Raw genomic sequence first — 22,753 nt, 5'->3', positions numbered from 1 at the left:
AAAGCGCGGACAGTGCAGCTTGCGCAGACCAGCTCGGGAGCGGAAGACGACGCTTCCCTCCCGTTTCCCTTGCAGGCGGTGGGAGCGATGATCCTGGAGAAGCCTGCGGACAAGCAGGACGCCTACCGCATGCTGTCGAGGTGGGTGGGTCTACCGCATGCTGTCGAGGTGGGTGGGTCTTGGCCGTCCTCCGGGGAAACGGTCCTGCGTCCAACAGAGCCTGGGCCCGGTGGAGGGGCCGCGCTCCCTCGGGGTAGGGGGGGCGGGGTGGGTGTCCGGGCGTCACCTCCCCCATCTCCCACCGGCAGCCCCTCCTGGCTCAGGGCAGAGGATGGGCCGGTGCCCTTGAACCGACGCCGCGTTGGCCTCACCCTCATGGGTTCGCCCGGGAGCCTCCGCGTCTGCCCCTCCCCATCTTCCTCGTCCCAACTCCACCTGACTTGTCTGCCCAGGAGCCCAGTGATCCTGAGCTCCCGCGACGGGGAGCAGGCCCTGGCCCTCTCAGCATCCCGGGGGAGGGGGGGCCACGCCATCGCCCGTCTTCAGGGCCTCTTCCTGGCTCAGCCGCCCTGCGCGTCCGCGCCCAGGAGAGCAAGGGGACCCGAGAGAGAGGCGGCTGAGAGCTGCCAGGACCCGGGTCCTCCCGGCATGACCGGCGACGCCTGTCGGGGCCCGGGTGCTCCAGCCTCGCCTCCCGTGAGACGCCCCGGCCGTCCCCCAGCCCCCGCTCCGAGAGCACCGAGCACACTCTCGCCTGGACCTGCGCGGTCGCCGCGGGAAGGTTTCCCCGGAGACCGCGGGGCCGGGGCCGGCGGGTGGACCTGCGCTCGCGCCCGGTGGTGGCAGGGGTGGCGCTGTCTCGGACACCCCACACGGTCGCCCGCTGGGCCCCGTCGTGTCTTGCAGGCTGAACGGGAAGGAGCACAGTGTGTTCACGGGCGTGGCCATCGTCCACTGCTGCAGCAAAGGTACCGCGGCCACCACCTCCATCCGCCCCCCCCCGCCCCCACCCTGGGAGTCGGGCGTCGTGAGGAGCCGGGGGTCCGCGGGGACCCGGGTCTGCGGGGGCGGCTCTGTCTTTGCTCCACGTGACCCTGCCTTCCCGTCCTGCCTGGGAAAGTCGCGGTCCCACGTGGGAATCCTGGGGTTCACCCTGAGCGCCCGATGGAGACCGTGCGGGGGGGCGCGGGCCGTCATAAAAGCCCATCCAACGCGACCGGCCCAGATGCTTTCTTTGAGGTTTTTGGTCTGGAAGGTGGAGGAGTTTGGCCCCTGTTGGCGAGGGTTTTCTGTGTGTGTGTGTGTGTGTGTCTGTTTGTCTGGAAGGTGGAGGAGTTTGGCCCCTGTTGGCGAGGGTTTTCTGTGTGTGTGTGTGTGTGTGTGTGTGTGTGTGTGTGTGTGTGTGTGTCTGTCTGTCTGGAAGGTGGAGGAGTTTGGCCCCTGTTGGCGAGGGTTTTCTCTGTGTGTGTGTGTGTGTGTGTGTGTGTGTGTGTGTGTGTGTGTGTGTGTGTGTGTCTCTGTTTTGGCTGAGCCATGTGGCTTGTGGGATCTCAGCTTCCCGACCAGGGATCAAACCCGCACCCCCTGCGGTGGAAGCACAGCGTCCTAACCACTGGACCGCCAGGGAAGTCCCAAAGGGCTTTTTTTTTTTTTTTTAAATGCACAATTTTTAAAGCTGCTTAAAAGAGATTTTAGGTCCAGGAAGGACCCTGAGGCTGAGTTTGAGCTCTTGGGCTCCCCGAGAGCACATCCCGCAGATGGGTGACCGCGCGTCTGTCTGCTAATTAGCGATTGGGTTACTCTTACCCTCTTGGTCCGTCCTGGACTTTAACCTGTGCTCTTTGGGGAGAAAGCACTTGCTGGACAGTGCCGCTCCTTTACCTGGGGCTTCAGACCACAGGCATCCATCCTCCCCCATCCTGGGGACCACATGTCTGAGGTCAAGCTGTCCCAGGGCCGAGCTCCCTCCAGGGGCTCCAGGGGAGGGTCCCTGCCGCCTCTTCCAGCTTCTGGGGGCTCCAGGCGTCCGTGGGCTTGCGGCCGCCTCCCTCCCGTCTCTGCCTCCGTCTTCCCGGAGCTTCTCCTCTGTGTCTGGGTCTCTCCTCTTCTGTGTCTTAGAAGGACCCTGTCATTGGATGTAGGGCCACCCTCCTCCAGGAGGACCTCATCTCGGACCCTTCACTGCATCACATCTGCAGAGACCCTGTTTCCTAATAAGGTCCGGTTCTGAGGTTTTCAGAGGATGTGACGTTTGGGGGGCCCCAATTCACGCCAGGGCGGCTGGTGTGGAGAGCCCTCACGATTGGCCGCCGTGCATAGCCACCGTGCTGTGTGCCTGGGGCATTCCCAGCCCCACAGCCGAGAGCCCCGTGTAGACTGCAGCGTTCCCCTGTGGTAAGTCTACTCCACGAATTAGCGCAGAACCCAGAGGCCCGTCTCATCCGGCTCTGCAGGCTGCAGCATTTTCTCCTGCTTGCCAATTCTGTTGCCCTCTTTTCTGTTTGATTCTTGCCCTTTCCCCTTGTCGAAAAGGAACCGTTAACGACCGTGTGTGAATTCCACGCGAAGCTCAGGCCAAACCCCCCCCAGAGGCAGCGGCTAGAACCTGGGGACGCGGGGGCCTGGCGCCGGCCCCGTACCCTCACTGCGGGGTCCTTCCTTGCAGACGGCCGGCTGGACACGGAGGTCTCGGAGTTCTACGAGGAGACCACGGTGACGTTCTCGGAGCTGTCGGAGGAGCTGCTGTGGGAGTACATCAACAGCGGGGAGCCCATGTGAGTCTCTGTCGGGAGCTGCGGTGCCGAGTCCCCGCTGTGGGCGGCGGACGGGCCGGGCGCGTGGCTCCACCTGTGTTGGGGGCCGGTGCCCCGGTGCCTGGAAGGTGCTGGAAGGATGCCTTCCCAGGGGTGCCCGTCCCGTGGATGCTCCTACGGCGCAGCCGGCCCCCCCAGGGCGCCACGCCCGCTCCCACGACGGTGGGGCAGCCGGGGCCGGCCCCTGGAGGGCAGAGGTCACCGTGACCCCAGCATCACGCTGACCGCCCCAAAGCGCGCCGGGTCCGGGCTGCAGTCTTTTCAAGGTCACGGAGGCTCAGCTTGTGCTCCAGCCTCACTGGCTGCACTCCCCAGCCCCGCCGGGGCGGGGCTCGGCGCCAGCTGGTGGCTGGTGGCCTCGCCACGGGTCTGACGGTGTCTCGGGGACCAGCCTCCCCATGTATCTTCGGGAAGCGGCTCACTCAGGGTGCTCGCGAGGGGCCGGGCACCGACAGCCGCGGGGAGGTGAGCGCAGACGCCCTGGGCTCCTGAGACCGAGGGTCCGAGCATGTGTTCTGCTGGTTAAAGCCCGTCCCAGGCCTGTTCACGGTAACAGCAGGGGACAAGAGTCTCCCTGGGGTATTGGTCTCGTGGAAGCAGCCACAGCAAAGGGACTCCCCGACTGGCTTGTCCTTCTGGCGGGCGTGGGAGCCCCCGTTGCAGGGTAGTAAGGGGTGTGCCGTGCGCCCGGCCCGGTTCTCACCGTCTTCTGTGATGATGAGTTCTCACAGGAGCCTCAGCTCTGGGGCATCCTAGTCTGCTTGGGGTCCTAACAAAGCCCCACAGGCAGGGAGCTTGTACACAAGAGACATGTATTTCTCACTGTCCTGGAGGCTGGAAGTCTGAGGTCCTGGCGGGGCCAGATTTAGCGTCTGGGGAGGCTGCTTCCTGGCTCCTAGATGGTGACTCCTCGCTGTGTCCTCGCCTGGAGGAAGGGGCCAGGGAGCTCCCTGGGGTCTCTTTTAGAAGGACACTCATCCCATCCACGGGGGCTGCACCCTCATGACCTCGTCACCTCCCCGAGGTCCCACCTCCCGACACCATGGCGTTGTGGGTCAGGATTCCGCAGGGCGCCGGGCTCTGGGTGGTGCCGGCTGTCAAGAGCGGAGCTGCTGGGTATCGGGGTGTCTCATCAGGACAACACACCAAAACGAGAGGCAGCGTCAGGCCGTTCACCGCCGCAGCTGTGGCGGGACCAAGAGGCCGAACCAGAGGGCATGCCAGCTCCCCCGTCCCTTTTCCCCCAGGAAAGGGCCCGGGCGAGGGTCGGGGGGTGGGCGCGGGTGTGGGGACCATGGGGGTGGGTTCACTGCCGGGGGGGCCCCAGATTACCGCCCCTGTCGCTTTATGGACCCGTGTCTGGCCCGGAGGGAGAGGCAGGGGAGTCAGGGTGGAGGGAGGGGCTTCACGAGCCCCTCTTCCCTCGTAAGGAGGTCTCAGCAGTGGCGCCCGGGGAAGACCTGGGCCGAGGACCCACATGAATGGACATCCGAGGGACGGGGCTGCAGGTGGCAGGAGAGCACAGCCGGGGGCCTGGGTCCTTGACAGCGATCCCCTTCCCCTCAGAGAGCCTGCTGGCGGCCATACGCCAGGCCTGGGCGGGGGGGGGGCAGCTCCCTGAGTGCCCGCCAGGTGCCCCTCGTCACGTCCCAGGGGCGGGACCGAGGGGTCACTTGGGATCTGGGCCCGGACGCCCCAGGGCACAGCCACCCGGGTCCGAGGTTGGCGGGTTCCCCTGCAGGGGTCCTGGCTGCAGGTCTGCTGACCCCGGGAAGGTCAACGTCGCTGCCGTCTTCTCTCCCCTCCTCCCCCCCCCCACCCCGCTGTGGTTCCCCGCCCCAGGGACAAGGCTGGCGGCTACGGGATCCAGGCGCTGGGCGGGATGCTGGTGGAGAACGTGCACGGGGACTTCCTCAACGTCGTGGGCTTCCCCCTGAACCACTTCTGCAAGGAGCTGGCACGCCTGTACTACCCGCCCCGCCCCGAGGGCCTGCGACGGGTCAAGCGCGACTCCATCCCCACCGTCGACACCTTCGAGAATCTCAGTGACACGGAGGGAGGTGGCTCGGACCCAGGTCCGAGCGCCGAGGGTGGCCGTGGTGGCGAGGAGGCGGGCGGAGACCGGTCACAGGCTCCCGGAGCGCTGGATGCAGCCCTTAACGGGGCGGACAGCCGGCCCCCGTTCCCCACTGGCCTCCTGGAGCTGATGGACGGCTTCAAAGCATCCAAGGTACTTGTGTGATTCATGACCACGTGACCCCAACACAGGGGAGCCTAAAACCGCAGGCATCCATCCTCCCCCATCCCGGGGACCACAGCTCAAGGTGTCCCAGGGCCGCGCTCCCTCCAGAGGCTCCGGGGAGGGTCCTTCCCGCCTCTTCCAGCTTCTGGGGGCTCCAGGTGTCCCTGGGCTTGTGGCCTCATCCCTCCCGTCTCTGCCTCCGTCTTCCCGGGGCTTCTCCTCTGTGTCTGGGTCTCTCCTCTTCTGTCTCTTAGAAGGACTCTGTCATTGGATGTAGGGCCACCCTCCTCCAGGGGGACCTCATCTCAGACCTTTCAATTCCTCACCTCTGCAGAGACCCCGTTTCCACATAAGGTCTCATTCCCATATTTGGGGGGTCAGGGCATGCACATATCCTTTTGGGGCCACTGTCGAGCCCATAACTGTGGTCTGTGCCTGGAGGGGGCAGGGCGGGGTCTGTGCGGGTGTTTGAAGGTGAGCAGGGCTCACGTGACCCCAGCGAGGGGCCCACACTATGTCCCCAGCCCAGGGAGGTGGGGCTGGAATGCCAGCCGTGCGGCCGCCTCTGGGACCCTGCAGCCCTGCTGGCCGGGCAGCAGGTGGATTGTGGCCCCCAGGACACCAGCTGCCTGCAGGGCAGACCAGGTCAGGGTGTGTGTCCTCGTCGTCCTGTGGCCTCGGGATCCCGGGCAGCCGTCCCAGCCAGAGGGTGTCCTGGGCAGGGGAGGGGGCAGCACTGGGCCAGCTCGATGCTTCCTGGAACCAGCAGGTACCTTTGGCCACAGGCTGCCCTGTGCCCACGCGCAAGGCCGCTGTGCGCAGGTGTTTCAGGGAAGCCCCAGGCCCGGGGCCCGACGGGGAGTGGGCTGGGCAGCGGCCCACCCAGTTGGCCTCCACCATCTCTCTGGCTCTTGTGGACGCACTTGTGCGCCCGCCCGGCTGTGACACATGGCCCGGCCCTCCCCCTCCCCCACCAGACCCTCTCCTGCAGCTCTGGGCTCCTGGGGGTTGGAGCAGGGGGCAGGCTTGCTCGTGCTGGGGCCCTGCAGGGGCAGCCTCAGTGGCTCGTGGAGAGACAGGACACTGGCTGGGGAAGGACTGGGGGCCTGACCTTCCCCCCTCCACCCCGGCCACCCTCCTGTCACCTCCTCCTCAGGAGAGGGGACCTGTGTGCCTAGGACGGAAGGTGGTCATGCTGCGTGTAGGTCAGATTCTGTGATCCGCCTGGAGATGCTGGTGCAGACACGCTGCTGCAGCCCGTCAGGCTGGCACTCGGTGGAGGTGTGCTGTGCTTCCACGGTCTGTCGATCTAGCATCTGTCCATCCATCCGTCTGTCCATTTCATTTGTCTGTCATCGATCTCATCAATCTATATATACTGTCATTATTGTCTATGTACCTATCATCTGTCCATCCGCCCACTGATCTAGGTATAATCTATATTCGTCGTCTCTGTATGTCTATTGTTTACCTATATCTATTGTTATTATCATCTGTCTACCTTCTGTCCATCCATTCATCCATCCGTCTCATCTGTCTACCTTCTGTCCATCCATTCATCCATCCGTCTCCCTACCTATCATTTATCTATCCACCAGTCTATCAATCATCTATCCATCTATCATCTATGTCTATATCTATCATCTATCTGTACGTATCATTTATCTATATATATATATATATCTATCATTATCTATCTTCTCTCTATCCACCATTAATCTAGCTATCATTTACCTATCTATATCTATCTGTTATCTATATTTATCTATCTACATCATCAATGTATGTATACCTACGGTTATCTATCTAGATAACTACTATCATCTGTCTATCCATTCCTCCACTTATCTGTGTATAATTTATATTTGTTATCTCTCTATATCTGTTATTATCATCTATCTTCTCTCCATTGTTCATCCATCCATTTTCCTATCATTTGTCTGTCTCTATCTCTATTTACCTATTTATCTGTCATCTGTCTATCCACCTGCTTATCTGTCATGTCTGTCTGTATCTATGGTCTGTGTCTATTATTATTCCTATGCACATATCCACCCATTTATATATCATCTCTATCTATCTCTATACATCATCTGCATGTCTGTTATTGTCACCTGCCTACCTGTCTATCCCTCCCTCCACCCATTTACCTATCTGTCACCTGTCTGTATCTGTCACCTATCTACATACCTCGCCGTCTGTCCATCCACCCTCGTGTGACACGGGTCTCCTTACAAAGGTCTCCCAATGGCTGGCCATGCTGACCAAGCCGGGGTCTGTCGGGGGTCTTGGAGCAAGTGTCACCCACCCCCCGCCCCAGGTCAGTCACGGTAGTTCTGGACGCAGCTCAGGTCGGGCCCTTTCCCGAAGCGCCCCTTTACTTGCCCCTGGAGGTGTCTGCGTTATGAGGTGAGAGCTCCAGGGAGGTTTACAGTGTCACGTGAGGGTGTGTCCTGAGCAGCGTGGAGCGGCCGTGTCCCGCGCAGAGGCCCCGTCTCCACGTGGTCTCATCCTGAGGTCCTGGGACTTGGGGCGTTGGCGTAGGAACCTTGGGGGGCACCACGCAGCCCCTGGCAGCAGCGCTTTGGTCTTTCTCCGCTGGGACGGTTTCTCTGCTTGGTGTTCGTCGACTTGGTCTTACCTGGAGCAAACCTTGTACACCCTGGAGCCACGACCCACTCTCCTCTGCAGAAGTTTCCCTTGAGCTCGATGTTTTCGACCGTCCTGCCCTCCCTCTTTGGAGCCCCTGGGAATATAGAGCAATTGGTAAGTCACGTTGTATGTCCAACTGTAACTGTTCTTCGCGGACAGGTCCTGTTCACAGCTTGCAAGCTCAAACTGTTTGATGTGTTGAAAGACCAAGGCCCCCTGAAGGCCGTGGATGTCGCCCGCAAACTCGACGCCTGCGCGGGCGGGACCGAGCAGCTGCTGGATGTCTGCGCGGCCCTGGGGTTACTGGAGAAGACGCACAGAGGTGAGGGGCTTCCTGGGTGTCTTCCCAGCAGCTTTGCCTGCGAGACCGAGTCACCAAGTGACAGCGGCTTCTGAGCCGAGGCGGGGACCACAGACCATCATCCATCATCCCTCTGCCCCAGGAATGCCCCAGAGGGTCAGGAGCAGAGGGTGGGTGGAAGGAGGAAACGTGTGTGTGTGTGTGTGTGTGTGTGGTGTGTGAGGAGACAGACTTCTTTATGGGCTCAGAGGGCCTGTATCAGCCAGGGTTCTCGAGAGAGACAGCCCATAGGGTATGTCTGTGTGCACAGCATAAGATATCTGTTTATTCTTACTTATTTGTTTAGATAGGCAGACAGATGAGGTGGATGGATGGACAGATAGATAGCGATTGATAATAGAGATGATAGATAGGTACATGGATGGATAGATAGATGATAGATAAACAGATGATACGTGGATGGGTGAGTGGACAAATAGGTAATAGATGGGTGGACGGATAAATGACGGATAGATGGATTGGTTGATAGGTGGGTGCATAGATATGTAGATAGATAAGCAGATAGATGGATGAAGAGGTAGAGGATAGAAAGATAGCTAGGTTGATAGGTGATACATAAATAGAGGACAGGTGGATGGATAAATAAATGGATGGATGGATAGATAATAGGATAAGTAGATGGATAAGATGATGGATGGATGGGTGGGTGGATAAATAGGTAGTAGATAGATTGATAGATCAATAGATATAAATTGATAATAGAGATGATAGATAATAGATGGGTGGATAAATAGATAAATGATAGATGAATAGATAATAGATGGGTGGATGGATAAATAATAGATGAATAGACAGATGATAAAAAGATAGATAATAGATATGATCGATACATACACAAATGCTAGATGATAAGTAAATAAATAGATACATAGATGGATACATGATGATGAAGATAGATGATTAATAGATGAGAGAGATACATGGAGATGACTGATAGGTTATAGATGCATAGGTAGATAGATTGATTGATGGGTGGATACTTAGGTATGTAAATAGGTAAGTAGATGGATGAACAGGTAGCTGATAGAGATAGATAGATAATAGAATAGATATGATGCATGCGTAGATCAATGGTCGATAGACGATAGAAAGATAGATAGTTGATAGAAAATACATGATAGATGGAGGGGTGGATGAATAGATAATAGATGGGTGGATGGGTAAATGACAGATGAATAGAGAGATGATAAAAAGATCAATGATAGGTAAATAGGTACATGTACACTTGCACAGGTGATAGATAGTAAATGAATAGGTGGATGGTAGATGGGTGAATAGGTGATGTTGAAGATAGAGGGTTACTGGACGAGAGAGATACATGTAGATGACTGATAGGTAATAAATGGGTAGGTAGATACATAGATAGAAAGACAAAACGAAGTAGATGGCAGACGAGGTAAACAGACGGATGAAGGGTGACTGCGTGGGTTTGCTGGGTGCACAGAGCTCTCGAGGGTGTTCTCAGACCATCTGGTCCTTGAGCAGGTGGAGAGAGGCAGGGGCTCAGGAGACCCCAGAGCAGGAGACACAGCGTCGCTTCTGTGGCGAGCAGGGAAGCAGGGTGCTGGCGGAAGCCCCCCAGAGCTGCCCCTCATACGAGAGGCGGACAAGTACACGCTAAAGATTTGGGTCACAGGATGCAGAACTTCCCCCCAGCCAGAGCACCTTAGTAACATTCTCCTCCATTTTTTTTTTTTAAATAAATGTATTTATTTATGTTTGGCTGCACTGGGTCTTTGTTGCTGCGTGCAGGCTTTCTCTAGTTGCAGCGAGCGGGGGCTACTCTTCATTGTGGTGCGTGGGCTTCCCATCGCAGTGGCTTCTCATTGCAGGTCATGGGCTCTAGGCGCGCGGGCTTCAGTAGTTGCGGCACGTGGGCTCAGTAGCTGTGACTCGCGGGCTGTAGAGCGCAGGCTCAGTAGTTGTGGTGCACGGGCTTAGTTGCTCCGTGGCATGTGGGATCTTCCCGGACCAGGGCTCGAACCCGTGTCCCCTGCATTGGCCGGCAGATTCTTAACCACTACGCCACCAGGGAAGCCCCTCTCCTCAACTGAAAATAATGACCAAATGTGGAGAAAGGGTCTGAGGTCCGGGCTTTCAATTCCTGCTACCTGAGGAGTGTCTTAGAAGTCTTTGAGTGCACCTCAAAGCAACACAACATTGCTCATCAACTATACTCCCATATAAAATAAAAAGTTTTTTAAAAATGTATATTTAGATAATTAAAGATAACAGTCTTTAAAAAAACGTGTGAGGACGTCCCTGGCGGTTCAGTGGTTAAGGCTCCGCGCTTCCACTGCAGGGGGCCTGCCTGGGTTCCACCGGTAACTAAGATCCCGCATGCCGTGCGGTGCTGCCACAAAAAAGAAGAAGAAAAAGAAAATTAAGCAACAATAAAAATTCAGTTTCTAAAACAAAGACAACATGTAAAGTGCCGAATGGGGCTTCCCCGGTGGTGCAGTCGTTAAGAATCTACCTGCCGATGCAGGGGACACGGGTTCAAGCCCTGGTCCGGGAGGATCCCACATGCTGCGGAGCCACTAAGCCCACGTGCCACAACTACTGAGCCCACGTGCCACAACTCCTGAAGCCCGCGTGCTGCAACTCCTGAAGCCCGTGCGCCTAGAGCCCGTGCTCCGCAACGAGAAGCCACCACAGTGAGAAGCCCGCGCACCGCAAAAAAGAGCAGCCCCCGCTCGCCGCAACTAGAGAAAGCCCGCGCACAGCAACAAAGACCCAAAACAGCCAAAAATAAATATAATTAATTGATTAATTAATTTAAAAAATAAAGTGCCGAATGGACAGTTAGTTTCAATAAGCTTCTGAAAAGTTCAGAAAAGGAAAACCGTAGACCCCATGCTGTTCTTTCCATCTGATGACCGGTGTTACGTGGGGCTGTGGAGGTACAGGGGGTCTCAGCCGCCGTCCCCTCTGCCTGCAGCCTCCAATTCTGCAGGTAGGGGTGTCCCGGCAGGGCCCCTGGGGGCCGGGCCGGATGGACAGCCCGCCGGGAAGTGGGAGGAGAGCGGGCTGCCCCGTGCCACTCAGGGCTCCGGAGAGGCAGACCCCGTGGGATACGGACGGACTGGTTGCGAGCAGTTGCTGTCCGTGCCTTTGGGCTCCGGCGCGTCTGAACCCCTCCGGCTGGCCGCTCGGTGCCTGTCTGCTCTCAAGGCCTTCAGCTGATGGGGTGAGACCCACCCACGTTACCTAGCGCCACCTCCTTCACCCAAAGTCCGCTGACTTGCAGGTGCCAAGCACGTGACCAAACCGCGCCCTCTCCCCGATGGGGACGTCTCACTGGGGACTGTAGCCTGGCCAAGTGACCGTCCCGGGGGCTTGGAGGGTCACCTCGAGGAAGAGCAGCGTCCTTGCGTCCTTGCCTCTGGGCGTCCGTGCGCTTGGCACTTAGCCGGAGAGACGATGCTTGTGCTGACATCCCGGTGACGCTGGGCGGTGGCTCGCCCCGCGGTCAGCTGAGCCGGCACGCGACGCCTGTCCTTTCAGGTTACAGCAACACGGCGGTGGCGACCCTGCACCTGGTGTCAGACGGCGAACACTCTCTCCTGGGCCTGGCCGAGTACAATGACGCCCACGTCTGGGGTGTCTTCACACGCCTGGGCCTGGCCGTGCGGGAGGGGGCGGGCCAGGCCCGCGGGGCTCTGGGGGTGACGCAGGAGGAGGAGCACCTGTCCCAGGTACTGTAAGCCCGTGTTCCTCTCACGTCCCGTCGGTGCTGCTGAGGGACCAGTGGGCACGGAAACGTCTCAGATTCGGGACGGTCGGAATCGGTTGGGAATCCCAGCGGGAGGCTGCAGATGGGGAACGGTGGGGACGCTGTGGTGGGGAGGGTGCGGCTGGCTGGTCACAGCTCCTGAAAGGAGGGTTTTTCTAGGAAGGGGCTGCCTTGAATCAAGGCACCGTGTTTCCTACGTGGAGTTGAATTGCACAGACTTCTGCTGCTCAGCTCAGCGCAGGGTGTGCAAAGGGCTTCCCGGCCCTTCCCCCGCCCCCTGGCACCCACGACCCCTGTTCACTGTTGTGTGGGAGGGAAGGGGTGTCAGAGGGTCTTGGCTGATCTTGGAGGGTCTCAGAGGGTCTTGGGTGGTATCTGAGGGTCTCGGCGGGTCTCGGAGGGTCTTGGAGGGTCTCAGAGGGTCTCGGAAGATCTTGGGTGGTCTTGGAGGGTCTCGAGGGGTCATAGAGGACAGTGTCCTGGGAGATGCCGAGGTCCCCAGGCCCCAAATCTGGCTGAAATGGCAGCAGCACCATCCGTGGCCTCAGGCAAACGACTCCGGCCCCCGCGGCCCCTGTCTGCACCCGCCCCCACCCCCCCACCCCCCGCCCCCCGCCCCTTGGGATTTGGGCTGACTCCCTGCCCATCCCTCTCCTCCTGCCCACCCTCCGGAGCCCTAAGAGTGTCAGGCCCAGGTGGGTCCCCTGCGCGCTGTCCTGCCGGCCTCCTTCTCTGACCCAGGAGCTCATTCCCTCCCGCCTGGGTGGGGCCCGAGCACACATGGACCCCCCACGGGGGAGCTGGGCAGGGAGCCCTGGTCTCTGTAAACGATCAGATCAGATCATCCTCAGTGAGACGACAGCTGAGGGGGCAGGGGGTCGTTACCCCCTAAGTCCTCCTGGTTTGGTCCAGTGAGACCCGAATGGGGAGTCGGCAGTCTTCCGGGAGGAGACCCCCTGCAAACTGGAAATCAGACCCTGAGGGTGCGCCGTGTCAGGATTCAGTGGAGCTGCCCTTCTGGCAGCACTCCAGCCTCGCTGCCGAGCTGGACACAGTTCAGACCAGTGCCCCCTCCCAGCCTGCTCTACCCCGGACTCCTCCCCGCCATCCTCTACCCCGGACCGCTCCCCGCCCCTCCTCTACCCCGGACCCCTCCCCGCCATCCTCTACCCCGGACCCCCTCCCACCCTCCTCTACCCCGGAACCCTCCCCAGCCTCCTCTACCCCGGACCCCTCGCGCCCTCTTCCACCCCCGGACCCTTCCCCGCCCCTGCTATCCCCCGGACCCCTCCCCGCCCTGCTCTACCCCGGACCCCTCCCCGCCCTCCTCTACCCCGGACCCCTCCCCAGCCTGCTCTACCCCGGACCCCTCGCGCCCTCCTCTACCCCGGACCCCTCCCCACCCTGCTCTACCCCGACCCCTCCCCGCCCTCCTCTATCCCGGACCCCTCCCCGCCATCCTCTACCCCGGACCCTTCCCCGCCTGCTCTACCCCGGACCCCTCCCGCCCTCCTCTATCCCGGACCCTTCCCCAGCCTGCTCTACCCCCGGACCCCTCCCACCCGCCTCTACCCCCCGGACCCCTCCCCGCCCTCCTCTACCCCGGACCCCTCCCCGCCATCCTCTACCCCGGACCCCTCCCCGCCCTCCTCTATCCCGGACCCCCTCCCGCCCTCCTCTACCCCGGACCCTCCCCGCCCTCCTCTACCCCGGACCCCTCCCGCCTCCTCTACCCCGGACTCCTCCCCGCCCTCCTCTACCCCGGACCCCTCCCTGCCCTGCTCTACCCCGGACCCCTCCCAGCCTGCTCTACCCCGGACCCCTCCCGCCCCTCCTCTATCCCGGACCCCTCCCCAGCCTGCTCTACCCCGGACCCGTCCCACCCGCCTCTACCCTGGACCCCTCCCCAGCCTGCTCTACCCCGGAACCCTCCCCGCCATCCTCTACCCCGGGCCCCTCCCCGCCTGCTCTACCCCGGACCCCTCCCCGCCCTGCTCTACCCCGGACCCCCTCCCCGCCCTCCTCTACCCCGGACCCCTCCCCGCCCTCCTCTACCCCCGGACCCCTCCCCGCCCTCCTCTACCCCGGGACCCCTCCCCGCCCTCCTCTACCCCGGACCCTCCCCGCCCTCCTCTACCCCGGACTCCTCCCCGCCCTCCTCTACCCCGGACTCCTCCCCGCCCTCCTCTACCCCGGACTCCTCCCCGCCCCTGCTCTACCCCGGACCCCTCCCCACCCCGCTCTACCCCCAGACCCCTCTCCTGATCCCTCCTGAGCTCCCCACCCACACAAATGCCAGGTGGAACCTCATCCGGGGTGCAGGACGGGCTGGGCTCCGGGGTGGGTCTCCTCAGACCCTGCTTCCACCACCAGAGCAGGGAGATGACACTGCAGTTCATAGAGGGCCATGCACAGCCTCAGCAAGCTGACCGCCCACCCACGTGGCCACGGCCTTCGACCTGTCCGATTCACCTCTGCCTGCGACCTGGGAGGTACATTCACCCCCTCCAGAGTTGGGTGCAAAGGGCTACATGCGTTTCTTCTCTCGTATTAAATCTAGGGCACCTTACCTGCTAATAAGAATTGCAGAATGGGTTTATCTCTACAAACCATCTGGGGACCTAAATATATCCAGGGTGGGTGTGGGGGCTTGGGCTGATATTCCCAAGTGCTAGGAGGTCCCAGGGATGGCCCAGGACCCCTGTAGAGGTTATGGAACCCTTCCTGGTGGCTGCCAAGTAGGGGAGGGGCCGTGAAGCCCATCTGCTGCCATCGCATCAGGTCTAATTATGCCACACACACCCTCCACCCCATCCCAGAAAATCCTTTCCTCAGGACAGTGGATGGAGGAGGAGTAGATGCCCTGCCCAAGGTGTGTAGTGGGATTGGTGTCCTAGGAGGGCTCCTGAGCTGCCAGCTTGCATTTCCCCACCCTCTGCACACCTTTCCTCCTGGTGGCCCAGAGTGGCTGCTGTGGCACCAGCCATTGCGTCTGCATTCCCGCAGCAGAAAGGGGCAGGGAAGAGTACAACTCCCTAGAGCTTTGCTGTCAGGATTCCCCACGAGTCTGTGCCCACCCCACTCACCTGCTCTGGGCCAGCACCCGCCCACGAGGCCCTGACTTTGAGACACCAGTGATCTCCCCACTGGCTGACCTCATTTCGGGGCACAAGCCTCAGGCCACATCTGAGAGCATCGTTTTGGTTTTGCCAGAGCTGAACTCTGGAGACACTCCAAGGGTTTCGTACACGCCAGGAGGGTCCAGAGTCTGCCTTTGCTTCTCACAGGCTGCACGGGCATCCTGGCCCGCGAGCTCACCCGGGAGTACCCGCATCTGCAGGTGACTGTGTTTGACCTCCCAGAGGTCATTGAGCTCTCTGGGGGCTTTCAGCGTGGCGGACGACAGACAGAGCGGATCCGCTTTGTGCCAGGTCAGTGTGGCTTCATGTCCGCCGGGTGTCAGCATTTGGGTGACCTTATTTATCTCGTATACAGAGCGGGTGTGTGTGTCTGTATGTGTCGGTATATGTGAGTGTGTCTGTGTCTGTGTGTGTATCCATCTTTCTCTGTGTTTCTGTCTGTATATCTGAGTGTGTGTGTTTCTGTTTGTGTGTTTCTGTATCTGTGGGTATGTATCTGGGTCTGTGTGTATGTATGTGTATATACGCACGTTTCTGTGTGTTTCTGTGTCTGTATGTGTGGATCTGTGTGTTTCTGTGTGTCTTTGTACATGTATATATGTGTATCCGTGTGTTTGTGTGTGTATCCATGTTCCTGTGTCTGAATGTTTATACCTGTGTATGTGTATATCTGTGTGTATTCTCTGTGTGTCTGTATGTGTCTTATATCCATGTTTCTGTGTGTCTGTGTGTGCATATATACTGGTGTATCTGTGTGTCTGTGTATCTCAGTGTCTCTGTGTGTCTCTATACATGTATGTATCTGTGTGTCGATGTGTCTCTATATGCGTATGTGTCTGTGTGTGTGCATCTCGGTGTGTGTGTGCACGTCTGCACACGGGCGCATCTGCAAACCCCGAGAACAGGAGTTTGAAGTTCTCAGCAAGGGCAGTAGCCGGGCGGGAGGGCAGGTGGGGATGGGCACGGGCCAAGATCGGCATCTGCAGATGTCGACCAGCGACCCAAGCCTCACAGGGAAGTGACGTGGGGGCTACAGCAGGAAGGCCTTGGGGTGGATGTGAGGAAGGACTTCCCGGCGGGACCGGATTGAAGGGAAACTCTTGGCACCTGGTGACTCATCCACACTGTGGCCCGGCCTGAGGGTGGATGTGCTAGAGGGACCTGTGCCCCACGACCGCCTGATACTTTCCTACTTAAAAAAAAGAACCAGTCACCCTGCTGTGGACTGAATTGTGTCCCCAAGTGCCTATGTTGAAGCCCCACCCCCAGTGTGACTCTTATCTGGAGGCAATTAAGGTGAAGGAGGTCACAAGGGTGGAGTCCTAATCCAGCAAGACTGCGTCCTTAGAAGGGACACCAGGAACATCTATCTATGTATCTATCGTTTATCCATCATCTATCTATCTATGTATGTACCGTTTATCTATCATCTATCCATCCATTATCTATCTATCTATGTATCGTTTATCTATCTCTTTATCATCTATCCATCCATCCACTTATTTGTCTATCAGTGTATCTATCTATCCATATCTATCCATCTATCCATCCATCTATCATCTATCTATCTGTGTATGTAACATTTATCATCTATCCATCCATCCTCTGTGTATCGTTTATCTATCTCTATCATCTATCCATCCATCCACTTATTCATCTATCAGTGTATCTATCTGTCCATCCATATCTATTTATCCATCTATCCATCCAACTGTCATCTATGTATGTATCATGTGTATCTATCCATCCATCATCTATCTACCTGTGTATCATTTATCTATCTCTCTATCATCTATCCGTCCATCCACTTATTCATCTATCAGTGTATCTATGTGTCCATCCATATCTATCTATCCATCCATCATCTATCTATCTGTCCATGCGTTATATCTACCATCTAGCTGTCTATCCATCCATTCATCCATTTATTCATCTACCATCTATGTAACTATCAATGTATCTATCTATCCATCTATCATATCTATCTATCTATCTTTTATCTACCTGTCTTTATATCAATCATCTATCATTTATCTATATATCTATCATCTATTATTTATCATCTATCCATCCATCCACCTATCATTTATCTGTCCTATCTATCCTATTTATCTAATATCTATTATCTGTCTATATCATCTATGTATCCATCCATCATATCTATTCTATTATCTATTATCTATTTATCTATCACATGTCTATATCTATGTATCTCTTCATCCATCCATCATATCTATTATCAATCTAGGTATCATCTATGTATCTATCATTTATCTATTGTCTATACCTATCTATTCAATATTTATCAATCTATCATTTATCTACCTCTCTGTCTTTATATCAATCATATATCTATCATCTATCTACCTATTATTTATCATCTATCTCTCCATCCATCCATTCACCTATCATTTATCTGTTCTATGTATGTATGTATCTGTCTATCATCTATGTCTCCCCACTGTGAGGACACAACGAGTAGGCCACTACCTACAAGCCTAGAAGAGGGTCCTCACCAGGAACTGACCCTGCCAACACCTTGATCTCGGATGTCCAGCCTCCAGACCATGAGAAATCAACGTGCGTTGTTGAAGCCCCTGTCGGTGGGACTTTGTTGCTTCTGCCTGAGCTGACAGAGACACACCCTAAAGCTTCAAATCTAGGAGCAGCACGATGGAAGCGGTGCTACTGATTCACCATATATAGGAAAAGAGAACCACCAAAGCAAAAAAAAAAAAAGAAAAGAAAAGAAGCAGCGCATATTGTCCATCTCTGTGCAGCTGTCTGGGGCCACCCCTTGTAGACTTGTCTGCACCCCCGTGTTTACTCTCCCTTCATGCCAATTCGAAATGTTTTCTTTCTTGTTTTGTGTGTGTAAATGTGAGCTACATCTAATCCACTGTGGAACGAGGCAGGGTTAGGAGTAACAAATAGCAAAGGTGTCTGTGTCCACAGTTAGAGATACACATTTGGTAGCTGCAGGCACAAATGACCCCAAAGTGGGGGCTTAAAATGACCTGAATCCATCCTCCCCCAGTTCTGGGGACCAGACGTCTGAGGTCAAGGTGTCCCAGGGCCGCGCTCCCTCCAGAGGCTCCAGGGGAGGGTCCTTCCCGCCTCTTCCAGCTTCTGGGGGCTCCAGGCGTCCCTGGGCTTGTGGCCGCATCCCTCCCGTCTCTGCCTCTGTCTTCCCGGGGCTTCTCCTCTGTGTCTGTGTCTCTCCTCTTCTGTCTCTTAGAAGGACCCTGTCATTGGATGTAGGGCCACCCTCCTCCAGGAGGAGCTCATCTCAAACCCTTCACTTCATTACATCCGCAGAGACCCTGTCTCCGGAGGGCCCGTCCCCAGGTCAGCCCTCGAACATCTCTTTCTTGGGGAACACAGACGTCCCCACCGCAGGCAGCATCTCTTTCGGTTTCATCCCTTGTAGAACGTGGTGCAACTCCTTTCCGTCGGGTGCAGGCCCAGTTCCTGTGGCCCTAACGGCTCAATCCCATTTGTTTTAAAACCAGGTGACTTTTTCAAAGACAACCTCCCGGAAGCAGATCTGTACGTTCTTTCCAGAATTCTGCAGGACTGGCCGGATGACAGACTCCACAAGTTACTGAGCCGGATCTCGAGCAGCTGCAAACCAGGTGAGACCACATCAGGCACTTGCCTTTTGTAACACATAAAGACAGTTTCCAATTTAAAAAAAGAGTACATGTTATAGAGGAAGCTCCCCGTCCTCCAGCCCGCCATCTGGTGCTCAGTTTACCGGCTCCCTGAGGACGTACCTCATTCTTGGGTGTCAGTGATGCGTTTCGGAACTTTCTGGCGCCAGCGTCTGGGGTCTCAGGCTCATGGACGCCCCCTGCGGCCGTGTCCCTCCCTGGGCCCCACTGGGCTCAGGGTCTCCCTCCTCCGATGATGGTGATTTTCCGGGCTGCTCTGTGGTACCCAGCCTCTCCCCACAGCGCTCGGGGCCAACGTGGGTCATCGGGCTCCTGGAGTCGAGGGGACCAAGCCGCCCGGGCCCCTCCCTGCGTCCCCACGTCCAGCGGCGCAAGACGAGCTCTCTTTCCACGTCCTGCGACCCTGGCATCTCCTGGGGCACCTCCGCTGCCTCTTCTGTGCGGTTATGAAACAAAATTATCAACAATCCGGGGTCACCTTCAACACCCAAACGCCCCTCCTGTTCTCCAGCTCTCAGGAAAACGACCCCCGTTCCCGATCTCTTATTTCGGACAAAAGCCAGAGCGAGGGCTGGGTCCATGCGGGCGGTGTTGGAGGAAGTGACCGTGTGGCCGCCGTCCTGGGGCCCCGTCTCCTGTAGCCGTGACCTGTTGCCAGGACCCGTGCGGCTCAGTACGACTGCAGCCCCTCCCCTGGGGTCTGAGCCCTGCAAGCTGCGACGGGCACCTCCATCTGGGGTACCCCAAGGGCCGTTTCTTTTTTTTTTTTTTTTTTAGTTTATGTATTCTTTTTTTAGAGTATAGTTGCTTTACAATGTTGTGTTAGTTTCTGCTGTACAGCAAAGTGAATCAGTTATATGTATACATGTATCCCCTCTTTTATTTTATTTATATATATTTTTTTTGGCTGCATCACGCGGCAAGCGGGATCCTAGTTCCCCATCCAGGGATCAAACCCGCACCCCCTGCATTGGACGCGTGGAGCCCTAACCACTGGGCCGCCAGGGAAACGCCTAGGAAAATATGAAGAAAAGCGCGGAAGGTTAAGTACATTCTTTAAATGAGCCGGTTTCAGTCCCCAAGACAACCGTGTAGTTGAGGCGTTCTTGTTGGTCCCTGTAGCACGATGAAGACGGTCCCCCCCAAAATTCACGTCCACCTAGAATCTTGTTTGGAAGCAGGGTCTTTGCTGATGTGATGAAGTGAAGGGTCTGAGGTGAGGTCCTCCTGGAGGAGGGTGGCCCTACATCCAATGACAGGGTCCTTCTAAGAGACAGAAGAGGAGAGACACAGACACAGAGGAGAAGCCCCGGGAAGACAGAGGCAGAGACGGGAGGGATGCGGCCACAAGCCCAGGGACGCCTGGAGCCCCCAGAAGCTGGAAGAGGCGGGAAGGACCCTCCCCTGGAGCCTCTGGAGGGAGCGTGGCCCTGGGACACCTTGACCTCAGACGTCTGGTCCCCAGAACTGGGGGAGGATGGAGGTCTGTGGTTTTTAAGTATTTTGTTCCGGCCGCCCCAGGACACCCACGCAGCCTGTGAGATGCCGGTCTTCATGTGGTCACAGGGGCATCACACGGACATTCGGGGTGCCCGCCCCAGGAAAGTGGCCCCAGGAGGGCCGGTTCCTCTCTGCTCCCTGCTGCGTCCCCAGCCCGAGACCAGAGCCCCCACGTGATGGATGGAACATGGTTGAGAAGGAAGGAATCGCACAACAGGGGTGCCCCTGGGGGCGAGGCAGGGCCGGGAGATGTGAGAGCTGGATTCTCACCCACCTCAGAGACAGTCACTGAACCTGCGGACAAGTCAGTTCGAAGTCGCGTTTATACTGCGAAGGGTTTTTGGGCGCGGGGGTCCATGGGTGTGTTGCAGCTTAGACCTGCTGGCTAGAACTGCTTGTTAGATGTTCAGCACTCCTGCCAGCCAGCTCATACCAAGCTGTCAGCGTGAAATTGGCCGTGGAGGAAATACTTAGAGCTCAGAAATTGGCAGGCACCGGGAACCAGGACTTCCCTCCCGTAGCTGGGATTGCAAAGGTTGCCTGCACCCTGGGGACAGTGGGGTCACAGATAAGAATTGAGCGTGACCTCCTGGGAATTCCCTGGCGGTCCAGTGGTTAGGAGTCTGCGCTTTCAGTGCCGAGGGCGCGGGTTCAAACCCTGGTCAGGGAAGTAAGATCCTGCCAGCTGCACGGCGAGGCCAAAAAAAAAAAAAAAGACTTCCTTTAATATAAGGCTTTTGGAGCCCATTGAGTTAATAAGCCCGTGTATCCACGAGTTTGAAAAACATAAAAACTGACAGAGAACAGAGTGAGCATAGTATATGATCCCAATTCTTTTTATTGAAGTAGAGTTTCTGTACAATGTTACATAAGTTACAGGTGTACAGTATAGTAATTCACCATGTTTAAAGCTTACACTCCATTTATAGTTATAAAATATGGGCTCTATCCCCTGTGCTGTACCATATATCCTTGCAGCTGATTTTATAACAGTGTGGGGCTATGATCCCCATTTTGTTAACTTCATGTTTACTGAAATGCCTAGAACCCAAATGAGATTTTGCACCAAAATTCTCCCAGTTACCGTCACCGGCGTGCAGAGCTGGGGCGCGTGTGCCACCACCTGCTTTGTGCGTTTTCTGGGGGTCTCCCCAGGTAACCCAAACAAAAGGAAGAAGCACGCGTAAGCTACCTCCTGCCCCTCTGCTTCCTGCCCCAACGCTTATCTTCTCCTGGCTTGGCTCCTCCTCCATCACAAGCGCTTCTGAAAATACATACGCAGAGAGGTGGGCAGGTACAGGAGTGTGAACACACACACGCGTACTTTCTACTTCTCACGGCTCTCGTGTAGGTTGCTCCCAGCAACGTGCAGCTCCACATGCAAACACCACGCTACATAAAACAGAGAACCAACAAGGACCTACTGTACAGCACAGGGAACTCTGCTCTATATACGTACATGTATAACGGAGCCACTTGTCTGTACACCTAAAACTAACACATTGCAAATCAACTATAATTAAAAAAAAAAAAAAGATAATCTCACTGAACCAATTAAAAGTCAGAAAAAAGAAAAAAATCCCGCTCCTGGTGCCCTCGTGGCCGGTGCTAGCCCTGTGCCACGCAGGTCCGCCCGGGACACTGCTGCCAGGGAAGTCCCTGTGCGGTCCCTTACGGCATCAGGGAGGCTGCAGCTGTGTCCCTACACTCAGAACCCCTGCCGTCCGTGTCTTCCTGCAGCGAAGCCCTTCAGTGGGGAGCCCGGGGCCCCCGCAGGCTGGGTCCTGAGACTCCTCCCCCACCCCGTCTCTCTCTGTCTCTGCGTCTCTGGCTCCCCAGGCGGTGGCCTCCTGGTGGCGGAAGCGGCGGCGGAGGAGGAGGGGGCGTCGCGGAGCCCCCGGCTGCGGACCCTGAGCGCCGGGCAGCCCCGGAGCCCCGACGAGCACCGCCGCCTCCTGCAGCGACACGGCTTCCGGGACGTGCGGGTGGCCCGCGCGGGGGACCTGCTGCGCGTGGTCCTGGGCACCCGAGCTGCGCCCTGAGGGTCACCGGGAACCCGGCGGGGCCCAGCGCCCGGCAGTGAAGGGTTCCTGGAGAGCAGGTGTCACCGGACAGATTAAAGGAGGCGGAAAGCACGGCTGTCTCCGCGCGTCTGTGGCGCTCTGGACGCGGGGGACGCGCCCGGGTGGTGGGACGCGCGGGCCGGGAGCGCCAGGGGCGGGGGACCCCGGGGCCGGCGGGGGATGCGCGGGCCAGGCCAGGTCCCCGGGTGATGTCAGGATCTCCCTCACTCCCTCTTCGCTGGTGACTAGATCTCGGCGCATCTAGACCCTATTTCCCAGTGCTTCAGGCCTATTTTCAGTGCGTTTGTCCTCTGCCCTCCGGGCCGTGTGGACACACCGATCGGTGGATGCCTTCTCTTACGCTCAGGGCGGCGGAACCCACCTCTGCCCCCGTCCATGGTGAAACCGCGTCCAGGAGCTCACGCGGGGGGAGGTTTACCGGGTCAGGATGCTTGTTTACTGCAAACATCCTCGAGGCACCTGTGTGAGGCCAAGTGTCTCTTAAAGACTAGGCGAGCACAGTGGTGACTGCGTAGCAATGTGTACGTTGTCTGTTACGTGTACACCGTTAT

At 57.4% G+C, this 22,753-nt stretch overlaps 1 protein-coding gene across 1 annotated transcript in view; it reads left to right on the top strand.

Annotated features, from left to right (window-relative positions):
- The window catches only part of ASMTL (acetylserotonin O-methyltransferase like), a 27,456-nt gene extending 5,203 nt beyond the window's left edge, over window positions 1–22,253 (top strand). Inside the window, 11 exon segments of the mRNA XM_068532396.1 lie at window positions 76–140; window positions 907–968; window positions 2,666–2,774; window positions 4,656–5,043; window positions 7,867–8,029; window positions 11,576–11,766; window positions 14,178–14,204; window positions 14,206–14,296; window positions 15,092–15,235; window positions 18,457–18,579; window positions 21,958–22,253. Of these exon segments, the coding sequence (XP_068388497.1) occupies window positions 76–140; window positions 907–968; window positions 2,666–2,774; window positions 4,656–5,043; window positions 7,867–8,029; window positions 11,576–11,766; window positions 14,178–14,204; window positions 14,206–14,296; window positions 15,092–15,235; window positions 18,457–18,579; window positions 21,958–22,160 (1,566 nt within the window). The 3' untranslated portion in view covers window positions 22,161–22,253.
- Window positions 22,254–22,753: the final 500 nt, after the last annotated feature.

Source organism: Eschrichtius robustus, chromosome X (genome assembly GCF_028021215.1).
Source record: "Eschrichtius robustus isolate mEscRob2 chromosome X, mEscRob2.pri, whole genome shotgun sequence".
In the NCBI taxonomy this organism is placed as follows: Eukaryota; Metazoa; Chordata; class Mammalia; order Artiodactyla; family Eschrichtiidae; genus Eschrichtius; species Eschrichtius robustus.
Note: the sequence above shows the minus strand (reverse complement) of the source record. Positions and strands in the feature narration are given on the sequence as shown.